We start from the raw sequence: 19,918 nt of genomic DNA on the forward strand, positions 1-19,918 counted from the left end.
TAATCCACTTTAATATTGCTGATGAAGAAACATTTTAGTCAACCATATACCAAATATAAAGTCAAGAGAGAACACGAAACTTGTAGTTTAAAAGTTTTCGATTTTCCCTTCAAGTTCAATTGCATTCGTAGTTTGTTCCCGTTTCACAATATAATAACATGTAATATGCCAACAGCGTTCTCTTCTGGTTCGCCTGCTATTCGCCAAACATGTGGCGAACGCAAAATTTGAATTCAGGATTGGACAATATCTGTTTATTTTTTTAAGCTTGTATGGAAAGCATTATTGATAGCATATCATGATATTGTATTTAAGACTGTTAACTTGACTGTTAACGTGAATGAACGGGGAACGCATTAAAAAGCAAAACTTGGGGAGCTCGTCTTTTTTTATGGCCGTTACTCTGTTACGACTTTTGTAAATGGAAGCCAACAGAGTGCCAAAGGGTGTAGGCTCGCTCGGTGTTTAATTTCGTTGCACGATTGTCTATAGAAAAGCTGGTTGAAAAGTTTATAATGCATAGCACGAAACAATTGCGAAAACAAGAGCTGAATGTGAATGATGTTAGAACAGTTCTGTTCGACTGTTTGCCTTTCATCAGCATTCGCCGGGGTTTGACGATCGTTTACAGTTGTTTGGATTCAACATGGACGGTTTTAAACAAGATTAAAGATATGAAGATAATTGTCAGAGACTGATAATTCAAAACAATTGTTTTAATATTCACATTCGACCGTTGTTTTACAGCTGTTTCGTGGCATCATAAACTTTACAAAAAGCTTTTAGATATGAAGATAATTGTGAGAGACTGGCAATCCCCCACAACAATTTTTATATTCACATTCGCGACCGTTGTTTTAAAGTTGTTTCGTGGTATCATAAACTTTACAAAAAGCTTTTAGATATGAATTATTCGTGAGTGAGTGATAATCAAACATAACTGTGTTAAAATCTATAATTTTCTATTGTTTTCACAGTTGTTTCGTGTTATCACGAACTTGTTAACAAGCTTTTAGCTATGAGGATATTCTTGAGAGGTCTGTCAATCAAACAGGCTCTTGGTTTACCATTCATGTTCGGTCGTTGTTTCCACAGTTGCTTCGTGTAATCATAAACCTATCAAGCTGTTTGTAATGGAGGTTGTTTTGGATTGTTTAGCACGGAGCGATCCTAAATGAGGAATTAAGCTGAACTGTTAAGCCCGCCAATCAAAAATTTCATTAAGACGATTTCTTTTGTTGAGAACTAAAATCAACTGGCTACTGCTTTTGGTGTGGCGTGATACCAACTTGTCTCGTTTTCTAAACCAAAACTAGAATTAAAACGGCCCAAGAAGTATTTTATCTAGATTATCTTGTTAAAAGTATCCGTTATGATCGAAATCAAGGCTTAGAAATATAGTGAATCATACATGCAGCTGTCATGCAGTATTCTGAGAAACCACAGAATTTCCTACCCGCAAAGTGCCTGAGCTTAGCACCGATAAACGGAGAATGGTATAAACGTGCTGCAAGTAAACAAATAAATTTTTAAGCTTGTATGGAAAGCATTATTGATAGCATATCATGATATTGTATTTAAGACTGTTAACTTGACTGTTAACGTGAATGAACGGGGAACGCATTAAAAAGCAAAACTTGGGGAGCTCGTCTTTTTTTATGGCCGCCGGACTCTGTTAGGACTTTTGTAAATATAAGCCAACAGAATGCCAAACGGGGCCTTTTTGTAGGCTCGCTCGGTGTTTAATTTCGTAGCACGATTGTCTATAGAAAAGCTTGTTGTAAAATTTATAATGCATAGCGCGAAACAATTGCGAAAACAAGAGCTGAATGTGAATGATGTTAGAACAGTTCTGTTCGACTGTTTGCCTTTCATCATCATGCCAAACGGCTTGATAGGTTTATGACTAAACGAAGCAACTGTGAAAACCGAAAATGAATGGCAAAACAAAACCCTGTTTGATTGTCAGATCTCTCAAGAATATCCTCATAGCTTAAAGCTTGTTAACAAGTTCGTGATAACACGAAACGACTGTAAAAGCAATAACAGATTATGAATTTTAAAACAGTCATGTTTGAATATTACTCACTCGCGATTATCTTCATATCTTAAAGCTTTTTTCAAAGTTTATGATACCACGAAACAACTGTAAAACAACGGTCAAATGTGAATATTAAATTGTTGTGTTGAATTGTCAGTTTTTGTACAATTATCTTCATAATTTTATTCTAGTTTAAAACCGCCCATGTCGAATGGAAGCAACTGTAAGCAAGCGTCAAACACGAGTGCTAATACTGTGTTAATCGAGGTTGTTTTGGATTGTTAAACACGGAGCGATCTTACGTATGGAATTAAGCTGAATTGTTAAGCCTGCTAATCACACATTTCATTAAGACGATTTCTTTGGTTGAGAACTAAAATTTATACTGGCCAGCTTTTGGTGTGGCGTTATCCCAACTTGTCTCCGCGTTTTCTAAACTAAAAATAAAATTAAAACAGCCCAAGAAGGTTTTTTATTTCGATTCTTTTGTTTAAATTATCCGTAGGTTTTGTTGTGAGGGGTCAAACAAGCGAAATCAAGGCTTAGAAATAGTGAAACATACATGTAACTGTCATGCAGTATTCTGCAAAACCTCAGCATTTGCCACCCGCAAGTGCCTGAGCTGAGCACTAGTAAACGGAGAATGGTGTAAATGTGCTGCAAGTAAACAAGTAAACGGTGTGTGCTTTGTAAGAAATACATTCGTTTTCTGGGAATATAATCCACTTTAATATTGCTGATGAAGAAACATTTTAGTCAACCATATACCAAATATAAAGTCAAGAGAGAACACGAAACTTGTAGTTTAAAAGTTTTCGATTTTCCCTTCAAGTTGTATTCGTAGTTTGTTCCCGTTTCACAATATAATAACATGTAATATGCCAACAGCGTTCTCTTCTGGTTCGCCTGCTATTCGCCAAGCATGTGCCGAACACAAAATTTGAATTCAGAATTGTACAATATCTGTTTTATTTTTTAAGCTTGTATGGAAAGCACTATTGATAGCATATCATGATATTGTATTTAAGACTGTTAACTTGACTGTTAACGTGAATGAACGGGGAACGCATTAAAAAGCAAAACTTGGGGAGCTCGAATTTTTTTATGGCCGTTACTCTGTTACGACGTTTGTAAATGGAAGCCAACAGAATGCCAAACGGGGCCTTTTTGTAGGCTCGCTCGGTGTTTAATTTCGTAGCACGATTGTCTATAGAAAAGCTTGTTGAAAAGTTTATAATGCATAGCACGAAACAATTGCAAAAACAAGAGCTGAATGTGAATGATGTTAGAACAGTTCTGTTCGACTGTTTGCCTTTCATCATCATGCCAAACCGCTTGATAGGTTTATGATTACACGAAGCAACTGTGGAAACAACGACCGAACGTGAATGCTAAACCAAGAGCCTGTTTGATTGACAGATATCTCAAGAATATCCTCATAGCTAAAAGCCTGTTATCAAGTTCGTGATAACACGAAACAACTGTGAAAACAATAGAAAATTATAGATTTTAACACAGTTATGTTTCAATATCACTCACTCACGATTATCTTCATATCTAAAAGCTTTTTTTAAAGTTTATGATACCACGAAACAACTGTAAAACAACGGTCAAATGTAAATATTAAAATTGTTGTGTTGAATTGTCAGTTTTTGTAAAATTATCTTCATAATTTTATTCTAGTTTAAAACCGTCCATGTCGAATGGAAGCAACTGTAAGCAAGCGTCAAACCCGAATGCTAATTGAGGTTGTTTTGGATTGTTAAACACGGAGCGATCTTACGTATGGAATTAAGCTGAATTGTTAAGCCTGCCAATCACACTTTTCATTAAGACGATTTCTTTGGTTCAGGGGAGAACTAATATCAACTGGATAGCTTTTGGTGTGGCGTGATCCCAACTTGTCTCGTTTTCTAAACCAAAACTAGAGTTAAAACGGCCCAATGAGTATTTTATTTCGATTGTCTTGTTAAAAGTATCCGTAGGTTTTGTTGTGAGGGGTAAAACAAGCGAAATCAAGGCTTAGAAATAGTGAAACATACATGTAACTGTCATGCAGTATTCTGCAAAACCGCAGAATTTGCCACCCGCAAGTGCCTGAGCTGAGCACTAGTAAACGGAGAATGGTGTAAATGTGCTGCAAGTAAACAAGTAAACGGTGTGTGCTTTGTAAGAAATACATTCGTTTTCTGGGAATATAATCCACTTTAATATTGCTGATGAAGAAACATTTAAGTCAACCATATACCAAATATAAAGTCAAGAGAGAACACGAAACTTGTAGTTTAAAAGTTTTCGATTTTCGCTTCAAGTTGCATTCGTAGTTTGTTCCCGTTTCACAATATAATTACATGTAATATGCCAACAGCGTTCTCTTCTGGTTCGCCTGCTATTCGCCAAGCATGTGGCGAACACAAAATTTGAATTCAGAATTGTACAATATCTGTTATATTTTTTAAGCTTGTATGGAAAGCATTATTGATAGCATGTCATGGTATTGTATTTAAGACTGTTAACTTGACTGTTAACGTGAATGAACGGGGAACGCATTAAAAAGCAAAACTTGGGGAGCTCGAATTTTTTTATGGCCGCCGGACTCTGTTAGGACTTTTGTAAATAGAAGCCAACAGAATGCCAAACGGGGCCTTTTTGTAGGCTCGCTCGGTGTTTAATTTCGTAGCACGATTGTCTATAGAAAAGCTTGTCGAAAAGTTTATAATGCATAGCACGAAACAATTGCAAAAACAAGAGCTGGATGTGAATGATGTTAGAACAGTTCTGTTCGACTGTTTGCCTTTCATCATCATGCCAAACAGCTTGATAGGTTTATGATTACACGAAGCAACTGTGGAAACAACGACCGAACGTGAATGCTAAACCAAGAGCCTGTTTGATTGACAGATCTCTCAAGAATATCCTCATAGCTAAAAGCTTGTTATCAAGTTCGTGATAACACGAAACAACTGTGAAAACAATAGAAAATTATAGATTTTAACACAGTTATGTTTCAATATCACTCACTCACGATTATCTTCATGTCTAAAAGCTTTTTGTAAAGTTTATGATACCACGAAACAACTTTAAAACAACGGTCGCGAATGTGAATATAAAAATTGTTGTGGGGGATTGCCAGTCTCTCACAATTATCTTCATATCTAAAAGCTTTTTGTAAAGATTATGATGCCACGAAACAGCTGTAAAACAACGGTCGAATGTGAATATTAAAACAATTGTTTTGAATTGTCAGTCTCTCACAATTAATTTTAATCTTGTTTAAAACCGTCCATGTTGAATCCAAACAACTGTAAACGATCGTCAAACCCGAATGCTAATGCTGGCAGTGGCTGTTTCGGATTGTTAAACACGGAGCGATCCTAAATGAGGAATTAAGCTGAACTGTTAAGCCTGCCAATCACACATTTTATTGAGGCGATTTCTTTGGTTCAGGGGAGAACTTAAATCAACTGGATAGCTTTTGGTGTGGCGTGATCCCAACTTGTCTCGTTTTCTAAACCAAAACTAGAATTAAAACGGCCCAAGGAGTATTTTATTTCGATTGTCTTGTTAAAATTATCCGTAGGTTTTGTTGTGAGGGGTCAAACAAGCGAAATCAAGGCTTAGAAATAGTGAAACATACATGAAACTGTCATGCAGTATTCTGCAAAACCTCAGAATTTGCCACCCGCAAGTGCCTGAACTTAGCACTGGTAAACGGAGAATGGTGTAAATGTGCTGCAAGTAAACAAGTAAACGGTGTGAGCATTGTAAGAAATACATTCGTTTTCTGGGGTTATAATCCACTTTAATATTGCTGATGAAGAAACGTTTTAGTCAACTATATACCAAATATAAAGTTAAGAGAGAACACGAAACTTGTAGTTTAAAAGTTTTCGATTTTCCCTTTAAGTTGCATTCGTAGTTTGTTCCCGTTTCACCGTATAATAACATGCACTATGCCAACAGCGTTCTCTTCTGGTTTGCCTGCGATTCGCCAAAAATGTGGTGAACACAAATTTTGAATTCAGGATTGTACATTATCTGTTATATTTTTTAAGCTTGTATGGAAAGCATTATTGGTAGCATATATTGTATTTGAGACTGTTAATTCAACGTGAATGAACAGGGGACGCATAAAAAGGAAAACGTGGGGAGCTCTTTTTTTATGGCCGTTACTCTGACAATGGAGGCCAACACAGTGCCAAAGGGGGTCTTTTTGTAGGCTCGCTCGGTGTTTAATTTCGTAGCACGATTGTCTGTAGAAAAGCTTGTGTAATGCATAAATAAGCACGGAGACAATTGTGAAAAGAAGAGCTTAATGTGAAAGATGTTAGAACAGTTCTGTTCGATTGTTTGTCTTTCAAGATAATCATCATATCAAACAGCTCGTTAAGAGGTTTATGATTACACGAAGCAACTGTGGAAACAACGACCGAATATGAATGGTAAAACAAGTTTGTTTTATTGTCAGATCTGTCACGCTTATCCACAAATCTAAAAGCTTGTTTATTCGTGAAACAACACGAAACAACAGTGAAATCAACTCTGATGACACAACTAAAAGCTTGTTAACAATTCCGTGATAACACGAAACAACAATAAAAATATGCAGACTGTGAATTTTAAAACAGTTGTGTTTGTTTGTCAGTCTCTCAAGACTATCCTCATAGCTAAAAGCTTGTAAACAAGTCTGCGATAACACGAAACAACAGCAAAAAACTGCCGACAATGTGAATCTTAATGTAAACGCTTAGAAAACATACTGTCGGATTGCCAATTCCTACGATTATCTTTATATCTTAGAGCTTATATTCTAGATAAAATTCTTAAACAAACAATGTTTGATTGTCAGTCTGTCACTAGTATCCTCAGAACTAAAAGCTCGTTAACAAGTTTATGATATCACGAAACAACTGTAATAACAAAGCTAAAAGCTTGTTAACAAGTTTGTGATAACACGAATTGTGGAAACAAGTTCTCGTGACGACTTGATTTAACAGCTGCTGTTTTGAGCTCTTCTAAAACATTAATCAGTGCTCTCTCATGTTCCAACAGATATTATTTGCAAACAATATTTGGAATGCAAACCAATCAGGTTGTAGAATGCATGTTCTTAAGCATTAGTGAGGTACCTCAGCTGAACAGTTTCTCGAGCTGTTGAGAAGTTCAGGCAGGACTAATACCTTTCAGGTAAAGTTGCACTATTGCTAACTAGGCTTCAAGGAGTTTCTTCCCTTTAAATTATTTCCTTAATTCGCTTGGAAATATGTTGTTGTTTTTGATGGCCACTGAAACGAAGCATTTTCCTTTGTTTTGCTAAAAGTGTAAAATAACAACTGTTTTTGTTCTTGAATTGGACACAATTTTAAAACCTTTTACTCGTAGCACAAAACCGATTTCGGCTCATGAGAGCACATATTTTGCAAACATAAATCCCCTTTACTTTATAAAGCATATTTTTAATCCCTTTTAGTTTTACAATACAATACAATACAATACAATACAATCTTTATTTACAAACTACTCGGTCAAAGTCCCGTAAGATTTTTAAAATGTTCTTAGGTGCGTTTTAAAAATCGTGTAAGTTTCAATTTTCCTTGTGTCGTCTGGTATAGAGTTCCACAACTTCGATGCAGTATATCTCCGCGATTTAAGGCCATATTTTGTTGAATTTACTTTCGGAAGGTCCACAATTGTGTTGCCTCTAAGGTTATAAGTGGAGCGTCTTGTTGTTATAAATTCACGAAAGCTTGTAGGACCGGCATCGCTAGCTAACAACTGTGGACTATATTTTCGCTAACCGTTGTTCGCGGAGACTTGGGAGACCAATACGCTTTAATAGTTCCTCATAAGGCGTGGACTTTTCCCTGAAAACAAAACGGAGCGCTCGTTTGTTTACCATTTCCAACTTTTCAGTTGACTTTTTACAACAAAAGTGCCACTTTTCCGAACAGTAATTAAAGTGCGGCAGTATGAAAGCCTTGTAAAGGTCCCTTCTTGTCTCAAAGGGCAACAGTTTCTGCATCCTTTTTAGTACAGCAATTTGTTGACTGACTTTTCTACATATTTTAGCGATGTGGTTTTCGAAATTCAATTTGTCATCAATTGTTACGCCAAGAAGTTCCATTGTTTTGGATGTGGGAACTTGTGACTCGTCACATTTGAACGCCAGCTCGGCTCCTTTGTTTTTTCCCAACACCATCGCCTGGTATTTTGAACTGTTCATTTTCATTCCATTTTCTTTTTGAAATATTATGAAGGAAAATAACAAAAATTACCAGCAGCAGCAGCAACCAGCGAGGTTGCAAAAACACCTATTATGACGTCACTGTTGTTGTGCTGTAAGATCGCGAGGTATCTCAATTACGACGTTAGAAGGATTTTACACCGGTTAAAAACGGCTTAGAGCTAGCTAAAATATTTGTTATGATCATGAGCATTTTTAGTTCGTTGATATGGCTTGTCAAACATGCATAATAAGAATTTCAATTCTTTGGTTTAATATACTTACCAATTAATAAGCCTTTAAGCGTACACGTGTTTCTTCGCACGTACAAAATTAAACCTCCCGCGCGAGCGGAGCATTCATTAGTAAGCAAAATTGGTAAACCCATCGAACTGAGTTTGGGGGTCGCGACGTACGTACGTAGTCCGGGAGCTAGGAGCACAGAAATGATGTTTAGCACTTCAAGAGTACTGAAAAGGTTTGACAACGGATTTCAATAGATTAAAACCTCCTCTTTCACGCTAGGTAGTTTGTGGCTTCAAATTGTGGTATACGTTTTGAGTTATTGCTATGTTTTTGCCAGTCGGTACAGGTTAAAAACGGTCTCACATGACAACGAGGCTGACATTGCCACTCAATTTATTCATAGAAACTTATTCGATAAGAAAACAAATGTTATCCAGATAACTGATAGGACTCTATGAAAGTCGATTTTATGGAAAGCAGCACGGCTTGCAAAGAAATCACATGGTATTTGTCTTCGTTTTGTGTGACGTGTCACAGCATTCTCATTCTCTGTTACATAGGAACAGAAATTTTTCGCTCACAATCATCTGCAGACCGTTTGCTCTTTCAATTTTCTCTTTTCGCACTAAAGAAAGGCAATATTTTTAAAATTTATAACTTGTTGAGATAAAAACCTTGACCAAAGGAGTTAAAGTAGCGCATTTTTACTGAAGCCTCGCATTCATGTTGATGGAAAAGAGAATGATATTAAACTTGGCAAAGAAAGAAGCAATGTTTAATGAAATTTGACTACAAGAAAATATTTAAAATACATGCAGGTGCCTTCAATGGTAGCGTAGAAAATAAATATGACGTTAAACTATGTTCTGACAAGACCTAACAGACCAAATTTAAAGGAGAAGATTTAGAAAGTTTCCACCTTAGTTTCACTTAAAACTTGTCTCGTATTTAAATTTAAATTTAAAATTTAAAATAAACGGTCGTGATGACGCCTAGAATATCGTAAATACCAGGTCACAAATAGTCGCTTAATGAAACAGTCATCCTATTTCTGTTTCGGTCCCCCGTACAATGCAGCATTTTTTTTTTTTACTTTTCCACCCATGCCCAACGGGTTATGGCAAGGTCTTTAGTAGTTGTAGGTTATATATTCAAACGTAAGTCTAAATGACTTTAGCTTCAGGAACATACTGTAAGGTTCTTTTTTCACAGTAAATGACATAGCACAACCCATTCGCAGTACGTAGAAACAGCTCTCTTTCGGGATGAATACATATAGATCTATATACATATATAATTCTATAGATCAAAGCTTTGGTTTGTTTGCTGTTCTCTCGTCTACCTCTGCCGCTTTCTCTAACCGCCCTAAGCGATCTTACTAAGCGATCTTAGTTTTTGATTCTGCGTAAACTGAAACTGTTTGAGCATTTCGGTTCCCAGTTACAGCAAGCGAGTTCAAATCACCAGGAAATGCATAAAAATGGAGGGAACTACAATCTTTAAAAAAAAAAGTAATGAAACACGTCTGTGTTGCCCAGTCAGCGCCTTCATTTGCAATTCAAGTCGCCTCAGAGAATTCAACAGGAAGAGCCTTGGCATCTCTTTTTTGACCCTTACTCAGGGACCAAAACTTGTTGTTGTTTTCTCACGAATCGAGCTCCTAACTGGGCAGCACATAAGGGTTTAAAGATGGCAGCTCTCGCACCCTCTTTCGAATCTCGGACACATTTATCATTTCCCTTTCGACTTAAAGAGAATTTTTTGTGGGAGAGAGGGTTGGTGGTTGGCAGGGGCCCGGGGGGGGGGGGATGGGCTGGGGAAGAGGCAGGTATATAGCTAAGCCTTCCAATAATTTATGACTAAGAAGCCAGGCTCTTACTTGGTTGGCGGTATGGCTCACTTTAAGTCTCCAATCGTCCGAAGTAATAACATTTGGTACGCTTGCCTCAAAGCACTTCAATAGTGCGGGGAGATTCATTGTCTTTGATCGTTATTGACCAATATCCGCCCGGCAAAGATGCAGAGCAAACGAATAGAGGAAAAGACATTGAAATTGATATTAATGGCCCACATACATCACTTCCTTTATTTAAATGCATGGAAATACCTGCGAGTAAGAGCCTACTTTTTCCCAGGTTAGCCTAAACAGGTTCTAATATAAATGGTAGTAACACAAATTATTTTAGGCTATTCAGATTCTTAATAAGTTCGTAATTTCTAAAGAAAATTCACTTTAATGCTTATAGAACTTTTAGTGATATTCGGCGTATTCCATGTATAAAATTTGCATACCACATAAGTGCTTATGTAAAAAGCATTAGTCATTTAGAATATGACATTATATATATGCACAGTCATGCTTTGTCCAAACTTCCCAAAAACATTTTTAATAAATTTTAGAAAATAACAATTTGTTTCCAAATTTGAAGCCAAATAGGTTCTTATACAAATGGAGTCTAATTTCCACCCGCGGGTTTTTACTGTATATATATATATATATATATATATATATATATATATATATTTTAAAACCGAAAAACAGGACTTATCTCGTGTCCTCCCCCAATCCGATTCTTAAAATATACTTAAAACAAGAACCTTGTTATTGCTACTGAATGTAAAATTAGAAATTTTGCAGTTTCTTTGAAAAAGAGAAAGTCCAAAATTAATGAGACCATTAGATTCAAACAACGAGAAAGCCATCAGAAGGGTTCTATCACACACCAAACACGATGCCAAAGATGATGCAAAAGATCATGCGAGAGCTTTCATTCAATCGCCAGATTCTGAATGAGTGATGTACTGGTACTCATTTATATGCAAGGAAATTGACTGCCAAGAGCCGTGGTTCCGGACAGTGTTTAAAGTTCAAACAAAATACACTCAAGTACACAAAATTGCTTCATCAATGTTTGGTAAGCAGTTGTGAAAAGTTACTCATGCTTTCTCACTCCTGGGATGCAATTCTACAAACTTTGATATTGATAATGGAAAGCAAAATACTTGGAATGTCATTCGTATTAACACAGGCTTATCAAGAAATCGTAGGATGGTTGGAGAAAGTAACAGGGTAGACCCGAGAACGAAGTTTGCTGGGGGAGCTTCTACCTGAATCTCTTCCCAGGCAAGGCTGACTAACTTGTACTATGGATGAGTCATGTTGTGTCAAAAGAAACAAAATAGCAAGTCTCTTCAACAAACGTCATTCAATCTTCCACTTAGGTTCTTGAATTAGTAAGACACATCAAAATTATTTTCCTTTGGTCAGGTTTTACTATGTAAGAGTGTGTTTTGAGCAACCCAATGACGAGCCGAAAGCCACAGTTGACAGTCACTTTCTGCAAAATATTGTTTAAGACTTATTCTGAAATATCTTGTCAACTTTTGCATTAGTTTTTTTTGTTCTTGATGTTTTTCGTTGGTTTTTGACGACGTATGACAGCATTATATCTTCTTTTTTTTTTTTTACATATCCTCAACATTACATCAAAACGTCACTATGTCAGACACGAAGTCAGAAAATAATGTAAAATAATGCAACATTCATCCCAGAATGATAATGGCTTGCTACAATCTACTCATTCTGTATTGGTGCCTAAATATTAGTCAGGAACGCTGTGATTGAAACGAAGAAATATGTCAAAAAGCTGAAATAGGCTTAACCTACACGTCACTAAACACGGTCCCAGGCAAACGCTCGGCACATCAAAACATTCACGGGGAAAATTGCTATAATGATCATTTCTGTATCAAAAAGTAGATCTTTTTTTTTTTTAGAAAAAATCTCGAGGCTAAGTCGCTTATACATCTTTCAGTTTTAAACGTGCGAGGGCTGAGGGAATAGAGCAACAGGATTTTTAATAAACGTAACAGTCTTCAATATCATTTTTTGTCGTTTCTTGAAAGCTATCTTCAAGGAAATGTATGTATGTGCATGGAAGTTTACAAGCAGCTGTTGAGACACTTGGCCAACTTACAACAGTTCTTTTTTTAACCTCCACCACCCTCCCTCATTTGGTCATTACTTCATGTTGGTTCATGCTGTCGTGTTGTGAAAACAACACTGAAGAAATGAATAAGAAAACCTTTAAAACCGACTAATGCAGTTCGAACGCGCTTTTGAGTAGAGACTAGACTTTCTAAAAGTCGTTCGCTTTAAAATTAAAATTTGAAACATTCTTGATGCCATCACGTCCGTATATAACTAACGAAATGGAGAACAAGGGTGCTTACCATTTACACAAACCATCCGGTTTAAAATTTTATGCGTAAAAATTAACTGATTTAACCTAACCTTATGGGAGAAGGAAAAGTTACGAATTAGAGCCAAAACTGCTGAAAAGGCTAAAAAGATTGAAAAGTGTGTATAACTCCGCCCAGTAGTCCATAATTTCTAAAGCTTTCCGAACAGAATGGCGCGTACCATTTGAATTTCTATCAGGAGTTTCCGGAATTTTGGTGTAAATGGTAAGTACCCCAAGTTATAATAAAATCTTAGAATATTTTTAAGCACCAATTGCGATCTCTAACTTTATTTTCTAGTGTAACCGATTGACAACACCTGTTTTTAGATATTTTCTGTTAGGAAAAATTTTATCAAATGTTGTTCTTTCCTAAACAAGTTTATTATCACTGTTCGTTTCCCTTTTAACACCAAAGCGAGGCTTCAGTAAAAAGGCGTCACTTTTACGGCTTTTACCAAATTTTTAACGTCAGCAAGTGATGAATTTTTAAAAATATTGCTTTTCTTAAGTGTGTAAAGAGCAAAATGAAAGAATAAATGGTTTGCAGGTGAACGTAAGCGAAAAGTTTCTGTTCCTATGTAACAGAGAATGAGAATGCTGTGACACGTCACACAAAACGAGGACAAATATCACGTGATTTCTTTGCAAGCCGTGCTGCTTTCCATAAAATCGACTTTCATAGAGTCCTATCAGTTATCTGGATAACATTTATTTTCTTATCGAATAAGTTTCTATGAATAAATTGAGTGGCAATGTCAGCCTCGTTCTCATGTGAGACCTTTTTTTAACCTGTACCGACTGGCAAAAACATAGCTATAACTCAAATCGTATACCACAATTTGAAACCACAAACTACCTAGCGTGAAAGAGGAGGTTTTAATCTATTGAAATCCGTTGTCAAACCTTTTCAGTACTCTTGAAGTGCTAAACATCATTTCTGTGCTCCTAGCTCCCGGACTAACGTACGTACGGATTGAACCTGGGGACGAGGTTGCCTGCCCGTGGCTAAAGAAAAGTAAGGAAATTACAAACAGAAATAAAGCTCGCAGGGCAAGACAAAAAAAGACAACGAGTAAAGTTACTCAGCGACACTACACAGGAAACACTCCATTAAACCGAATGGAACCAACTATATTTAGAAAAGATGCAATCGACAACGTTTGCTATTTTAACCATGCCACAGTATGAACAACTGAGTCGCAAAGCGCCCGACCGTCGCAACTGACAAATATAGCATTTCCTCCGCGAAGATTAAAAAAATACTTAAACTGAACTACAAAGAAACTGTTAGTTAAAATTATTTATGCAATTATTTTTCACCTTTTAAGATTTTCTTTGAACCGTTGTATTGGTCTTGAGAACCTTACAGTAATTTTAGGTGGTTTTCTGACGTTTTGGAAAAAATTTGAAATCTAAGATGGCGGTTGTTTTGACATCAGACATCATGCTTGACATCAAACTTACTCACAAGCAACTACCTTTTTAAGGTAAAGCGTGCTGTCGAGTCAAGAGGCTCATCATGCCGGAGCTTATCCCAGTTTCTGTTTAAGCGGCTAGGAGTATTTCTAGTCCATCGCTAAACTACCTTTTTTAGATACGACAAACCATTAGCATAACTCTTTCTTTGCGACGTCTTTGTCAAGACATATGTAGACTTGAAGAGTTATGACTTTATGAAATCAATTAAAATTTGGTGTGAAAATTGAATCGCGATAACTGTATAATTCAAAGGCTAAAAATTGGGAAAAAACCTATTTAACTAGAAAAAAAAAAAACCTATTTATGACTTTATGAAATCAATTAAAATTTGGTGTGAAAATTGAATCGCGATAACTGTATAATTCAAAGGCAAAAAATTGGGGAAAAACCTATTTAACTAGAGATGATATTGGTTAAAAATAAAACGAAGGCAACCTTTCTGAACTGGTGTGTTTAATGCGCTCTATTTTGTGTGAATTCTATCCGCCATTGTTTTGCTTCTTTAGGGGTATTTCAAACTTTCCTGGATTTCACAAAAATTTAAACTCGCTGGAACTTTAAAACATTTTTTTTTTGAAAATAGTTCACCAAATGGGTCTTTTTGACAAAATAAAATATAATTCGAATTTTCGGTCCTGTCGCGGGATTCTCGATTATTAGAGACGGTGAGCACGAAATTGTTCTTATTCACTCGTGAATAACACCGATATCAAGATCTTACATGTAGTAATCTATATATACATATATATCAGCTCTCATGTAGTTTACATGCTTCTCAAAACGTGATTCCAGCAATTTAGCTTCATATGTCGATCATAGGGACAGCAACCAATCAATGCAGGGTAAATTCCCGCTAAGCGGAAAAGAGCTTTGTGTATTTAGAGAACCATAAAATAACTTCTTAATTTTCAATTCCGAAGGTTTTGTCAGTTGCAGACGAGTTGGCCAGCTCTCAACACTGTAAAGTGAGCAAATCATGTTTGTTGTCTTCGCGTCCTCCGTTTTCGCCATTTTTCTGCTGTGTCCAAGCACCCCCGTCAGTGGGCAGCTGGCTAACTGGAAACAATGTGCATGGAAGTTGGCAACGAACACGGACAACGGGAAAATAAAAGTTAGTAACCATTTAGCTTTTATTGACTTTCTCAGCTCAAGTGCGGTTTGCAATATAATAATGAAAGTTCCAGTAGTCTCAGTAATAAAGGGTAGATAAGATAAAGGCTGCCGACCACGGACAAGTGTAGCTGAAAATAGGAAAATTTGTGTTATCTGCTAGTTGTCATGTAGAAATCTCAAAAAAGAGGAAACAACTTAGTACGGCATCAACAAGAAACCGAGGTGGGGACGAGTTAGTGACGGTCCACCAAAGAAAATTGGAGTTCCGTTGAGCGTACATGGTAAAATTAAGTGACTTAGATGTAACGTTTTTTCCTATACAATATTTGTGTGAATTGAAAGTATAAGCCAAATAAGAATACGTTGTTCCTTTTTTGAGCACGCCCTAGTTAGCAGGGTGGTTGTCTGTACAAACTTAGAAAAATGAAACCTGTAAACATGACGAAAGAACTTACAACAAGCTAGTCTTATATCTTTCTTCTGCTGGGTTATACTAAAAACTGACGTGTCTATTTCCGTGGGTCTCGTAGAATGACTCGTTTAGTGATTGATTGAATGATAAATCGATTGGCAGGATTACACCTGCATAATATATGGTTTTTCATTCTTTAAAAACTTAAAACTTTTTCTTGCGCGTAATTCCTTTGTAAGTTGAATCAGTATTTCTGAATAATTTTCACATTTTTGTGTTTCAGGAATGTTCTTTTAACAAGTTACGCAGCGATACAGCGCTTAAAGTCTCCTACCAGGGAAACATTAGAATCTATACTAGTGCCGGTTGCAACAGATGGTATTTCAAGTTTAACGGCAATGAATGCAGTGGTCCTATGACGATCGACTCAGTCCTCTATAATTACTGGCCTGGTGGTCTTTCTAATATTCACCGCCCTCATTTCTTCGAAGGTTATTGTGAAAACCTTACACGAGGCACGGTGAGAGTTGAACTCTGGGTAGGCAAGTGCCGCTATTGGACACAGGGTGACGCTTACACAGGATGGGAATCAGTGTCCCGGATAATGATTGAAGAAGTACCGCCATCCCAGTAGTGCTGTTCATAAACAGAACTGAGATAACAATGAGTTCAAGTAGTAAATGTATTAAAACTGAGTGATAATATCACAGTCAATTTTTGCAAGAATATTCCTGATATATTCTTTTGATAACATAACATTTGAATGCAGGTTTCCGTTAAGCTTGTTTCTCTTGATGTTTTGGGATGGTATTATTCATAATTTAAAGATAATGATCGAGTACTATGAAAAGAAAAAATGTAATATCAGACTGAAGCTGTGGGTAAAATAAAACTTACTTTATGTTTACCTTTGTTTTGTGTTCCCAGTCCCTTTGCTTATCAAAGTAAAAGGTAATTAAGTCGCATTCGAGTCGAACTGGCCTTCTCTTCCGGAGCTTATCTCAGTTTCTGTAGCACAAAGCAACTAGGAGTATTGTTATCCCCCGCTTGGACGAGTTGACCCCCCCCCCCCCCCCTTACCACCGAGCACGTTTGTCAGATTTTCCATTTATACTGAGGTACTGTCAGTGTATAGTGTCATGCTCAAGCTAGTTGTGATTCCTGGCGTGTTTAAAGGAGCTATGTTGTCAAACAGTTGTTTTTTATAAAGTTTTTTTCTTTTTAAAAAAAGGCAATAGAGATTGAGTTAAACAGTTAAACTGAAAGAGTAGGATTTAGTTGAAACGTTTGTCAGCTAAACTAGGCCTAGTCGAGTTTCCCTAATGGTCGCGGGTCGCGGGTCGCGGGTTTCAAGTCGCGTGTCGCGGGTTTTAAATAAGTCGCGGGTTTTGAAAAAGTCGCGGGTTTTGAAAAAAGTCGCGTGTTTTTAAAAAGTTGCGAGTTTTCGATAGAAACCATTTATTTCTCAGTAAAATTCATTCAAACAAATTTAAACTCGTTTTCTTGGGAACTACGTTACAAAGTAGCCAATTAATTTGCGGGTTAAACAATCAAATTACGAACTTCGGAACAAACTCCCCAACTTTGGTCCGGCTAAACTTCCCAAGTTTGCAAGTTGAGGAGGAACAAGACATGTTGCTCGAAAGTCATGTTCATGTCGGAAATTCAGGTGAAGAAAACATGGCAGCAGCGGTAATGTTCCAGCGATTCCAGTGGCTAGAGTTACAAAATATTTGGTTGAAGTTGAAGAGCCTGACGTCGTTTCGCATGAGCGATTTGCCGATAAATAAATTTTACGTCGGCTGAAATTTGGTCAAATTTAACTTTTTATATACAGCAAATACATCTTTAAAATTTTTGTGAGGCTTTAACTTCAATGTCAAGTCTTCTGCGTTTGTAAACCGAATGACACTGGACGGCTTTACCGATCTTCACGTAAAATTAATTTTATACAAATGCGAAAGAGTCAGACAAATTTGAATTAAAAGTCGCGACACGTTTACGGCTCAACTCTATTTTTATGGTACGTGTTTTCTTCCGATGGTTTAGCGAAGCAAAACCATTTCTGTCAACATAACTACAGAAGGGTTTTTAAAATCTGCGCCAGTTAAAACTATTTGAAAGAGTTTTTGCCACAGAATACTAGTAAAATATATTTATCAACCGTACGCGTTCAATCATGAATACTTTGGTTCAACTTCATGATCGCTCGCGCGCAACGTTGTTTTCAAACTTAAAAGCTTGATTGCAAATCATGCAATGTTTGATACCCAATTTGAACATGTTTTTTTTTTTCAGGACGTGATGCAACGGACGGTATATGTAATCCTTATCCTTATACTTATTGTAGGTCAGAACGTTGATATACCGACGCGGTGCTTGTTCAAACAACTATTTTGAAACTCGAGCAGCTAGAATCGCTGAAATATTTCTGCCACCACTTTATAACGTGTCTCGTTCCTCCTCAACTTGCAAACTTGGGAAGTTCAGAAGTTCAGTCGGCAAAGTTTGGGAAGTTTGTTCCGAAGTTCGCAATTTGATTGTAAAACTCGCAACGTTACTTCGTAACGTAGTTCCTAAGAAAACGCGATCATTTTAAAACCGGCGTCTTTGCAACCGGTTTAAATTTGTTTGAATGAATTCTACTGAGAAATAAATGCATTCTATTGAAAACTCGCAACTTTTTAAAAACACGCGACTTTTTTCAAAACCCGCGACTTATTTAAAACCCGCGACACGCGACTTGAAACCCGCGACCCGCGACCCGCGACCATTAGGGAAACTCATTTTGTCCAAAATTACGGGCGCTTTTGGGCGATTTAAGGCGATTTTGGGCGACTTTAGGCGACTTTGGGGGATTTTTAGATGACCTTTTAGGCAATTTTAGGTGACCGACCTAAGTATAGTTGTGGTATGTGTACATGGTAATCATCCTGGTACACCATAAAGCATTGTTACAGAAAATATCTATACTATCTATAAAACAACTTAGAGCGACTTAGGGTGACTTTAGGCGACTTTGGGCAATTTTAGGCGACTTTGGGCGATTTTGGGTCCCAGAGTAGGCCTTAAACTCTTATACCGCGCTGGTTCTGTGCCAAAAGCACTGCATCAGATCGACTGTCACTCTTTGTCCAAGGAAACCAATTGTTTAGTTCTATATACTGGAATGAAGTTTCGTTATGTGCAAACAAGCTGAAGGGAAGCAATAAAGGGAATGAGTTCTCTCTCCTCTTCCAGAGGTTGCAAAGCGTTGAAGGCAAGAAATAGTTTGAAACACTCGATCAGTACTGAGCAAAACATGCGAGGTGTCTTCTCTTTCTCCCTTATCGCTATTGTCTTGTTGTCCTCAACAAGAACGCGCTTCGACAGTCAAATGCAAAGTAGGTTCGAAGTTTCTTTCAAGGACAATTTAGTATATAGTAACAATTTAAGACGGAATCCATCGGAAAATCGAGTAATATGAATTTTAGTTGGACAAAAATCAATTACCAGAATAATTTAAATCTTATTGCGTTTTTTTCTACCCTTTTTAAAAGCTAAAGTTGTAAGCAATTATCCGTGATAACTCCACCAACAACTTCTTATCAGAGCCTGAGAAAACGAATTTCAAAATACACAAGAGCCATGTAAACTATAGGTAAAATCTCACGTGCAGCTATTTTGTATGATCGTCTTTTAAGCGATTCAGTGGAATTCAGTTGAACTTCGAAATTTGTTTTCGATGTTTAGAAGTATTAGAAATGATTTTTATTGATAAGATATTTGAAACAATAACAGAAGTTTGCAATAAGATGAAAATAATTTTGGTACATAATTTTGGCCAATTAATATACTCGAAGTCCTGGCGGATTCCGTCTTAATTCATTTGCACACATACGGTTATATACTATTAAAAATTCAGATGCAAGATTATGAAAGATTTGTACAATAAGTAGTGAGTAGTGGGCATACTTTTTTTGTATTTTTGTAAGTGATGTGCTTTTGTGTGTTTGCAATTAAAAAAAAAAAAAAAAAAAAATGAAAGATTTGTCTTGTCTACACAGAACAAGAAACACTAATCTAAAAGGTTGTAATCGAATGCGTAAAGGATTAAACGGACGACAAAAGAAACAGGCTCGTAGCCAGGATTTTGCATGGGGAGGTGCGCATTAGCGCTT

The 19,918-nt window shown here is 36.8% G+C and overlaps 1 protein-coding gene across 1 annotated transcript in view; it reads left to right on the plus strand.

Annotated features, from left to right (window-relative positions):
- LOC144629174 (collagen triple helix repeat-containing protein 1-like) overlaps positions 1-16,637 on the plus strand; it is a 50,396-nt gene extending 33,759 nt beyond the window's left edge. Inside the window, exon 3 of the mRNA XM_078487387.1 lies at positions 16,042-16,637. Within this exon, the coding sequence (XP_078343513.1) occupies positions 16,042-16,392 (351 nt within the window). The 3' untranslated portion in view covers positions 16,393-16,637. The remainder of the gene's footprint in view (positions 1-16,041) is intronic.
- The last annotated feature ends 3,281 nt before the right edge of the window (positions 16,638-19,918 follow it).

This window comes from Oculina patagonica, chromosome 10, assembly GCF_052425735.1.
Source record: "Oculina patagonica isolate OP01 chromosome 10, crgOcupat, whole genome shotgun sequence".
In the NCBI taxonomy this organism is placed as follows: Eukaryota; Metazoa; Cnidaria; class Anthozoa; order Scleractinia; family Oculinidae; genus Oculina; species Oculina patagonica.